Genomic DNA, 10,644 nt, shown 5'->3' with positions numbered 1-10,644 from the left:
AGGCTGCACCACTGCACTCCAGCCTGGGAGACCAAGCTAGACTCCATCTCAAAAACAAAAAACAAAAAAAAAAACAGAAATTAGGAGAATGTTTGTATGTTATCTGTGTAGGGAAAGTGGGGAGGGAGGATTTTAAGCAAGAGATCATAAAAGCAGAAAGGAAAAGATAGCTTATTTGACAAACTGTAGATAGAAAAAAGTACCATAAAGTCAAAGGGCAAATTGATAGACTGGGGAACAGTGTTTGTGTGTGTGTGTGTGTGTGTGTGTGTGTGTGAATTATGGTGCAGAAATATATTATTATTTTTACTATTTTTTGAGACGGAGTCTCACTCTGTTACCCAGGCTGAAGTGCAGTGGTACGATCTCAGCTCACTGCAACCTCTGCCTCCCAGGTTCAAACGATTCTCCTGCTTCAGCCTCCTGAGTATCTGGGATTACAGGCACATGCCACCGTGCCCAGCTAATTTTTGTATTTTTAGTAGAGATGGGGTTTCAACATTTTGGCCAGGCTGGTCTCGAACTCCTGACCTTGTGATCCACCTGCCTCGGCCTCCCAAAGTGCTGGGATTACAGGCGTGAGCCACCGAGCCCGGCCAGAAATATATTATTCTTAAAACAGATGTAGTTGGGCGTGGTGGCTCACGCCTGCAATCCCAGCACTCTGGGAGGCCGAGGCAGGTGGATCACCTGAGGTCAGTTTGAGACCAGCCTGACAAATATGGTGAAAACCCATCTCTTAAGACAAAAACAAAAACAAAAACAAACAAACAAAAAAAACAGATGTAACGTACAAAAGCTTACATAACCTAAGAAAAAGACAACTCATTTAAAATCAACTGAGATGAATATTCAATAAATAAAAATTCCAACATCAGTAAACAGACAAAAAGATTCAAACTTTAATAATTGGGAAATGTAGTTTGAAAGAATGGGAAACTACTCTTTTTGACTACCCAGATACAATAAAATTAACAAGAGTGGTGACATCCTGGGCGGGCGGGCGGATCGTGGAGGGACAGGCACTCACACACGCTGCTCCAGCGGCTGTGAACTGCCACCATCCCTTTCAAAAAAAATGTGCTCGTATGTGATCAGATCAAAACTGCATACGCCCCATGTCCCAGCAGTCCTGCTGTTGGGAATCAATTTACAGAAAAAGACACACAGGCATCTGAAGACATATTTAGAGCTGCCTGTTACAACGATACCACCTTGATCTGCTAACCCCTGAAAACAAAGAGCCCCCAAAAAGAGAAGTCCAATAAATCACTGCACAGCAGGGATCTCTGGAAGAAACCAGCTCTTGGCAGGGTTGAGGCATGAGGGAAAGCCTGGCAGAGGAGCTATTAGGGCAGGGTGTGGCACACAGCAGTGGCAGAGAGTGGGCTGATGGAGAGGGGTCTACATAGTGAAGTCCCGAGCTTTGCATTCTGTTTTCTTATTCTTTTGAGACAGAGTCTTGCTCTGTTGCCAGGTGCCAGGCTGGAGTGCAGTAGTGTGATCTCAGCTCACTGCAACCTCTGCCTCCTGGATTCAAGCAATTCTTCTGCCTCAACCTCCCGAGTAGCTGGGACTACAGGCGTGAGCCACCATGCCCAGCTAATTTTTGTATTTTTGGTTGAGACGGGATTTCACCATGTTGGTCAGGATGGTCTCAATCTCTTGATCTCGTGATCCGCCTGCCTCAGCCTCCTAAAGTGCTGGGATTACGGGCAAGAGCCACCATGCCGGGCCCAGCTTTGTATTCAAGACACCCCTGGGCCACCACCCTGGTCCTGCTTCTCACGGCCCTCGCAGATGTGGGAAAGTCACTTGACCCGTTAGACCTTGGTTGCCTCATCCATCAAATGGGTATCACAAACCAGAAATTGAAAATTCCAAAATCCACAGATCCAAAGAGCTCTAAAGTCAAGCCATCCCCAAGCTCATTGGTCAGGAAAAGCTGACCGCCTTGGTGGGAAATGACTTAACCCACGTTACTGACTCCGCCCGGTGTGAATGTTCACATACTTCCCTGCAGGGACGTCAATGAGGTGGCTGAACTCTGCTGTGCTGGGCTCTGAGGGTGCTGTGTGCCCTGGGAATAGAGATCATATTGCCTTTGACACGCTGGAGAATCGTAAATCCCAACCCACACCTGGCTCCGAGGGGCTCGGGTGGGTGCTGGGTGACACACAGGGCCAGATGCTATAGTCCAGTGTGAGGCCTGCCCCTGCTCTGTGCCTGTCAATCATTTCTATCTTGTGCTCCAAAAGGAGTGGTCAGAGGCAGCTTTGGCTGTGTGGGCCTGAGGTTGGGGAATAAAAATCAGCTGCCATGTCAGGGAGGGGTTCTGGGGGCCACGCTTTTAACCCGCTTTCTCTTGACCATGTGGGCTGTCTGCCCCAGGGCTGGGCCTGCTGCTAGGCTGACTCCTTTCCTCTCAAACACTGCCCTCTAGTGCCCCTGAGCCCACTTCCCAAGCACAGGCATCCTTGAGATTCAGGCTGCTTGATCTCCCATGCCAATGAGCCTGGCCTGGGGATGATCTTTCATCAAGAAGTTGGCTGGCCGTGGTGGCTCTCGCCTTGTAATCACAGCACTTCGGGAGGCAGAGGCGGGCGGATCACCTGCAGTCAGGAGTTTGAGACCAGCCTGGCCAACACGATGAAAGCCCATCTCTACTACAAATACAAAAAATTAGCCCAGCATGGTGGTGGGTGCCTGTAATCCCAGCTACTTGGGAGGCTGAGGCAGGAGAATCGCTTGAACCTGGGAGGTGGAGGTGCAGTGAGCTGGGATAGCGGCACTGCACTTCAGCCTGGGTGACAGAGCAGACTCTGTCTCAAAAAAAAAAAAAAAAAAAAGCAATTATGTTACTTGGAAGGGTGGGGCTGTTAAGAAAGGGATTAGTGCCCTTATAGGCAAGGCCGAAGGGAGCTCGTCGGCCCCTTCCACCACCCAAGGGCACAGCTAGAAGGTGCTGTCTATGAACCAGGCACTGGGCTCTCCGCAGATACCAGTGCCCTGATCTTAGATTTCCAGCCTCCATAACTGTGAGAAATCAGTGTTTTTGTTTTTTCGTGTTTTTTTTTTTTTTTTTTTTTTTTTTTTTTTTTTTGAGACAAAGAGTTTTGCTCTGGTTACCCAGGCTGGAGTGCAATGGTGTCATTTTGGCTTACCAAAACCTCCACCTCCTGGGTTCAAGCAATTCTCCTGCCTCAGCTTCCCGAGTAGCTGGGATTACAGGCACCCACCACCATGCCCCGCCAATTTTTTTTTTTTTTTTGAGACGGAGTTTTGCTCTTGTTACCCAGGCTGGAGTGCAATGGCGTGATCTCGGCTCACCACAACCTCGGCCTCCTGGGTTCAGGCAATTCTCCTGCCTCAGCCTCCTGAGTAGCTGGGATTACAGGCACGCGCCACCATGCCCAGCTAATTTTTTGTATTTTTAGTAGAGACGGGGTTTCACCATGTTGACCAGATGGTCTCGATCTCTCGACCTCGTGATCCACCCGCCTCGGCCTCCCAAAGTGCTGGGATTACAGGCTTGAGCCACCGCGCCCGGCCCAGCCCCCGCCAATTTTTTGTATTTTTTAGTAGAGATGGGGTTTCTCCATGTTGGTCAGGCTGGTCTACAACTGCCGACCTCAGGTGATCTGCCCACCTCAGCCTCCCAAAGTGGGAGATTACAGGTGTGAGCCACCGTGCCCGGCCGTGTTTGTTCTTTTTGAGTCACCAGTTCACAGTACTCTTGTTATTGCAGCCTGAAGGGATTGGAGGAAACAGTGCCCGAGTTCTAGGTACCTGCATGGGGCTTGACAAGACGCTATTCCTATCAGAAAATCCTCATAATTGAAGGCACATTGGGTAGAGCACTGAGAAGGGTCTTACATCAGCTGTGGGGAATCATCATCCCCAAAACACTGCTCTGGCCCCACCTGAGAAATCGCAAAAGCAAAACCTCAAAGGATCAAGCTGCTTCCGAGTGACATGACTGCATTCTCAAACAAGGCTCAAGAATATTTACAGGTGGGTAGCTCCTTCCTTTGACCTGGTTGCCTTTCTGAGAGCAAGATGGGTCACCAGCAGCTGTGCTGGAGCCACGCACGAAAATTTGGCCAGGGTTCTCGCTCTCGTCGAGTATGTTCAAACCCGCACGGTTTAATCCGGAAATATGGTCTCAATATGTGCCCCCAGTGTTTCCGTCAGTACGCGAAGGATATAGGCTTCATTAAGTTGAACTAAATGATCTTCAAAGGATAATCCAAGACATCTACCATGAGAAACCATGATAGTTCTTTGTACATAAAATAAACATTTTTAAAAACAAAAACAAACAGAATGTTTACAGGTGTACAAAAACACCAGCACCTGACAAGGTAATGCTGACACTGCCTAGTGTCCAATAAAATAAAAAAAAACAAAAAACCACCAAATAAGCAAAAAGCAGGAAAACAGGGCCCATGAGGATAAAAATCATTCAACTGAAATTGGCCCATAAGTTAGAATTAGTAGGTAGGGACATTAAAACAATTATTATAGTGGACTCCCTACGTTCGAAAAGTTCTTTGCAGTTGGAGATGATATAAAAAAAACCCCAAATTTGGGGCCAGGCGAAGGAGCTCACACCTGTAATCTCAGCACTTTGGGAGGTTGAAGTGGGGGGAATCACCTGAGGTCAGGAGTTTTGAGACCAGCCTGGCCAACGTGGTAAAAACCCGTCTCTACTAAAAAATACAAAAATTAGCTGGGTATGGTGGTGGGCACAGAGCAGAGATAGAACAGTCTCATAAAAAATGCTCAAACCTCTCTCCACAAATGGTGCTAGAACTAGACATCAACATGCCAGAAAAAAAAACAAAAAACAAAACCTCAATCTAGACACAGACCTTGTTCTCTTCACAAAAATTAACTCAAAATTGATCATAGACCTGGATGTTGAATGCAAAGCTATAAAACTCCTAGAAGAGAACACAGGAGAAAACCTAGGTGTCTGGGTTTTGTGAAATTTTTTTTTTTTTTTTTTTTAAGAGTCTCACTCTGTCGCCCAGGCTAGAGTGCATTGGCATGATCTTGGCACACTACAACCTCCGCCTCCTGGGTTCAAGTGATTCTCATGCCTCAGCCTCCCAAATAGCTGGAATTACAGGTGTTTGCAACCACGTCTGGCTAATTTTTGTGTATATATATATATATATATATATATATATATATATTTTTTTTTTTTTAGAAGGAGTTTCGCTCTGGTTACCGAGGCTGGAGTGCAATGGCGCCATCTCGGCTCACCGCAACCTCCGCCTCCTGGGTTCAGGCAATTCTCCTGCCTCAGCCTCCTGAGTAGCTGGGATTACAGGCACGCGCCACCATGCCCGGCTAATTTTTTGTATTTTTAGTAGAGACGGGGTTTCACCATGTTGACCAGGATGATCTCGATCTCTTGACCTCATGATCCACCCGCCTCGGCCTCCCAAAGTGCTGGAATTACAGGCTTGAGCCACCGCGCCCGGCCTAATTTTTGTATTTTTAGTGAAGCAGGAACGGCAGGGCACAAACCACTCCAACACTGAACTGAGGAAGGAAGTGACTTTGTATTCAGCCAGGAGCTGCGGGTTGCTACAGCCTCATTCACCGAGGTCCCGAGCTGCAGCTTCTCTCCCCTTTTATAGGCTTACATCGCTAAAGGGGAAACTGAAGTGGAACTGTGGACATCCGACCTTACAATCTTTTGGCTTCATTGATTTGCCAATTCATATGCAGTGTGAGCAGGGACCAGCAGGGGAGGGGGCTTACAGAGACGAGACAAAAGCAACAAGCTGTCTGTTGGCAGAGGTGTTTCCAGGAGGGGGCCTGGCCCGTGGAGACGTGGGGGCGTGAACCAGTGCTGGGCTCCAGCCAGCAGGGATAACATTCATTTACAGCTTTTTCAAGGTTAACAGACAGCAGAGAGGCTGGGAACTAAAAAGGGAGTCATTTCCCCAGCTCTTTGGTACCTTATTTTATTTTTATTTTCCTTCTTCACCCTCCTTCCCATCTGGAAGGGGAGGAGTGAGAAGGTGAAATAGAAGGAGGCGAGGGGGTCTTCCCTCTCATTAGTAGAGATGGGGTTTTGCCACATTGGCCAGGCTGGTCTCAAACTCCTGGCTTCAAGTGATCCACCCACCTTGACCTCCCAAAGTCCTGGGATTACAGCCATGAGCCACTGCGCCCAGCCATGATAATTTTTTTTTTTTTTTTTTTTGATACAACACAAAAGGCATGATCCATGAAAAAAACTGACAAGCTGGACTTCATTAAAAAAACAAACGAACAAAAACCTCTTGCTATTTGAAAGACATTTTTAATACAATGAGAAAACAAGCTGTGGACTGGGAGAAACTTTTAGCAAGAGATCGATCTCATAAAGGACTGTTATCCAAAATATACAAAGAGCTCTTAAAACTCAGTAATAGGAAAACAACCCGATTAAAAAACAGGAAAGGGATCGGAACACACGTCTCACCAAAGAAGGCACACAGACGGTGTGATGGTTGATATTAGGTGTCAATTTGATTGGACTGAAGGAAGGAAGCCTAGGTAGCTGATAAAGGATTATTTCTGGGTGTGTCTGTGAGGGTGTTGCCAGGGGAGACTGACATTTGAGTCAGTGGACTGGGAGAGGAAGACCCACTCTCAGTGTGGGTGGGCATCGTCTAGTTGGCTGCCAGTGTGGCTAAAACAAAACAGGCAGGAGGTGGGAGAGGCCGGCTTGCGGAGTCTTCTGCTTTCATCTTTCTCCTGGGTTGGATGCTTCCTCTTCTTGGTCCTTGGACATTGGACTCCAGGTTTGGCCTTTGAACTTTTTTTTTTTTTTTGAGATGGAGTCTCCCTCTGTTGTCCTGGCTGGAGTGCAGTGGCTCGATCTCGGCTCACTGCAACCTCCACCTCCTGGGTTCAAGCGATTCTCTTGCCTCAGCCTCCCAAGTAGCTGGGATTACAGGCGCCCACCACCAAGCCCAACTAAGTTTTGTATTTTTAGTAGAGACAGGGTTTCACTGTGTTGGCCAGGTTGGTCTCAAACTCCTGACCTCATGATCCACCTGCCTCAGCCTCCCAAAGTGCTGTGTACACGTGTGAGCTACTGTGCCTGGCCTTGGCCTTTGGACTCTTGAACTTCCACCAGTGGTTTGCTGGGGACTCTTGGGCCTTTCGTCATAGGCTGAAGGCTGTGCTGTTGGCTCCCCTACGTTTGGGGCTTTTGGACTTGGACTGAGACATTGATGGCTTCTTCCTTCCTGAGCTTGCAGAGAGCCTAGGGTGGGACTTCACCTGGTGATTGTGTGAGCCAGTTCTTCCTAATAAACTCCCTTTCGGCTGGGCACGGTGGCTCACGCCTGTAATCCCAGCACTTTGGGAGGCCGAGGTGGGTGGATCGTGAGGTCAAGGGTTCGAGACCAGCCTGGCCAAAGTGGTGAAACTTGGTCTCCACTAAAAATACAGAATTAGCTGGGTGTGGTGGTGCATGCCTGGAATCCCAGCTACTTGGGAGGCTGAGGCAGGAGAATCGCTTGACCTGGGAGGTGGAGGGTGAGGAGAGGCGAGATCGCGCCATTGCACTCCAGTCTGGGTGACAGAGCGGTCTAAAAAAAGAGTAATAATGAAAAATAAAAAATAAAAAAAGTGGGCTGGGTACCGTGGCTCACACCTGTATTCCTAGCACTTTGGGAGGCTGAGGTGGGCGGATCACCTGAGATTGTGAGTTTGAGACCAGCCTGACCAACATGGAGAAACCCCACCTCTACTAAAAATACAAAATTAGCTGCGTGTGGTGGCATATGCCTGTAATCCCAGCTACTCGAGAGGCTGAGGCCGGAAAATCGCTTGAACCCGGGAGGCAGAGGGTGTGGTGAGCCAAGATCACACCATTGCACTATAGTCTGGCAACATGAATGAAACTCCCATCCCCCCCCCCACAAAAAAAGAAAAAAGCAACCCTCTAGTGACTTGTTAGATCAAATCATCAGACAGACAGTTGGGGTAAAATTCTGGAGTTGATTAAGAATTAAGAGAGGGGTGCTGGCTTGCCTGGATGGCTACAGGAACATAGCCCTGGAGCTGACCAACTATGTTAAGTGGACAACTGAAAAATAAGTACAGGGTGTGTTAATCAGAGGCAACAATGATACGGATGTGAAGACACCAAGAGAACAGTACTTTTCATGGTTAGATATATTTCTTAGGTATTTTTTCTATTTTGAGGTTCTTTTGTGATATAATTTGTCCTGTTTTCATATATATATATATATACTTTTTTTTATTGTCATGTAAGATAAATGTATATAATTGTAGGCTTAATTGTAAAGAGTTTTCACATTTAAGTTCCAGTCATTTGATTTTATTGCTGTGTCTGTGTATGGAATCCTAAAAGAGTAAGACATAAAAAAAAAATAAAAGTACGGTTCTAAACAGCTCTTTAAAAGGCAGAGACTGCTTGGGCAAAAAAAAAAAAAAAGCAAGATCCAACTACATGCCATCTACCAGAAACCCACCCTAAATACAACAGGTAAAAGGAAGCTTAAATGCAGTGCGGACCCTGGCTTGGACTCTGGCGTGTAAAGACAACATCGGAGGAAAAGGTGGTGAAATCCCAGCAAAGTCTGGGGTTTAGTTACAGTAATGCATCATGTCAGTAGCTTAGTTTTGGCAAATCACGGTAAACTGAGATGACAGCATTAGAAGAAACTGAGCATAAAATGTGCTGGACCGTGTATGATCTTTGCAACTTTTTTTTTTTTTTTTTTTTTTTTTTGAGACAGAGTTTCACTCTTGTTACCCAGGCTGGAGTGCAATGGCGCGATCTTGGCTCACTGCAACCTCCGCCTCCTGGGTTCAGGCAATTCTCCTGCCTCAGCCTCCTGAGTAGCTGGGATTACAGGCACGCGCCACCATGCCCAGCTAATTTTTTGTATTTTTAGTAGAGACGGGGTTTCACCATGTTGACCAGGATGGTCTCGATCTCTTGACCTCGTGATCCACCCGCCTCGGCCTCCCAAAGTGCTGGGATTACAGGCTTGAGCCACCGCGCCCGGCACGCAACTTTTTTTTTTGAGATGAGTTTCACTCTTGTCTCCCAGGCTGGAGTGAAATGGCACAACCTCGGCTCACTGGAACCTCAGCCTTCCGGGTTCTAGCGATTCTCCTGCCTCACTCTCCCGAGTGGCCGGGATTACAGGAGCATGGGACAGCACACCCAGGTAATTTTTGTATTTTTAGGAGAGACAGCGTTTCACCATGTTGGACAGGCTTTAACTCCTGACCTCAGGTGATCCACCCGCCTCGGCCTCCCAAAGCGTTGGGATTACAGGCTTGAGCCACTGCGCCCGGCCTTTGCAACTTTTTTGATAAATCCAAAATTATTCCAGAACAAAACGTTTCGCACAAACAAAAAACAAAAACCCACACACAGTAAAATAACGGTAAAGATTTACTATGCTAGCACTAACAATGTGATACGTAGCTATGAAAACGGTGTGTACTTTTTTTTTTTTTTTTTGAGACGGAGTTTTCGCTCTTGTTACCCAGGCTGGAGTGGTGCAATGGCGCGATGTCGGCTAAACCTCCGCCTCCTGGTTTCAGGCAATTCTCCTGCCTCAGCCTCCTGAGTAGCTGGGACTACAGGCGTGCAACACCATGCCCAGCTAATTTTTTGTATTTTTAGTAGAGACGGGGTTTCACCATGTTGACCAGGATGGTCTCGATCTCCTGACCTCGTGATCCACCCACCTCGGCCTCCCAAAGTGCTGGGATTATAGGCGTGAGCCACCGCGCCCGACCCGGCGTGTCCTTTTCAAGCGAAAAGTTCCTAATGGTAGAAAACGGGGAGGAAAACTGCTTCTTAAAACCTGTTCTACCGCTTACGGTAACAGAGTGTCCGGTCCCTCCAGCGGTCTGGATAATTTTTTTTTTTTTTCTGAGACGGAGTTTCGCTCTTGTTACCCAGGCTGGAGTGCAATGGCGCGATCTCGGCTCACCGCAACCTCCACCTCCTGGGTTCAGGTAATTCTCCTGCCTTAGCCTCCTGAGTAGCTGGGATTACAGGCACGCGCCACCACGCCCAGCTAGTTTTTTGTATTTTTAGTAGAGACGAGGTTTCACCATGTTGACCAGGATGGTCTCGATCTCTTGACCTCGTGATCCACCCGCCTCGGCCTCCCACAGTGCTGGGATTACAGGCGTGAGCCACCGCGCCCGGCCCCGGTCTGGATAATTTCATCTCAGTCCTGGATGGAAGCAGCTGGCACTCAAAAGGTGGCTCGGAGTTCAGAGGAATGCCTATGTACAGATTTGGTCCAATACCTCGGCCAGACCTCAGAGGCCTTTGGGGGTCGGCTCCGCGCCCACGCTCACACACCTGTGACCCCACACACTTCCACGCCAGCGCCAGTGCCAACTGCTATAGCCATTCCCCTCCAACCGCGCCAGCTCGCAGCCGCCGTCCGTCTGGACTCGCCGCGCCCTCTCCAGCGGGCCCTTCCGGGTTCATGGACCAGGGAAACCCGCTCTTCTGGGTGGAGCTGCTCCTCACCCGCTTTCCTTAACTTGATCATTCTCTCCCCAGGGCTTCCACGTCACCGTGCTGCGGACAATCCCGGAACTCAGGTCACGCCAGTTTACGTTGAGGAA

General features: G+C 48.3%; 1 protein-coding gene across 1 annotated transcript; it reads left to right on the top strand.

Moving 5' to 3' along the window:
• The first annotated feature begins 4,020 nt into the window (after positions 1-4,020).
• LOC120362666 (small ribosomal subunit protein uS14-like) lies at positions 4,021-4,230 on the top strand. Its single transcript, XM_039465638.2, has one exon. The coding sequence runs from the start codon at positions 4,060-4,062 to the stop codon at positions 4,228-4,230; it is 171 nt and encodes a 56-aa protein (XP_039321572.1). The 5' UTR covers positions 4,021-4,059.
• The last annotated feature ends 6,414 nt before the right edge of the window (positions 4,231-10,644 follow it).

The sequence above is a fragment of the Saimiri boliviensis genome, chromosome 14, assembly GCF_048565385.1.
Source record: "Saimiri boliviensis isolate mSaiBol1 chromosome 14, mSaiBol1.pri, whole genome shotgun sequence".
In the NCBI taxonomy this organism is placed as follows: Eukaryota; Metazoa; Chordata; class Mammalia; order Primates; family Cebidae; genus Saimiri; species Saimiri boliviensis.
The sequence above is the reverse complement of the archived record's forward strand: the minus strand, read 5'-3'. Positions and strand labels throughout refer to the sequence as shown.

Excerpts from the sequence above, each read along its gene's own strand:
- LOC120362666 (XM_039465638.2), top strand. The coding sequence starts at position 4,060 with ATGGGTCACCAGCAGCTGTGCTGGAGCCACGCACGAAAATTTGGCCAG.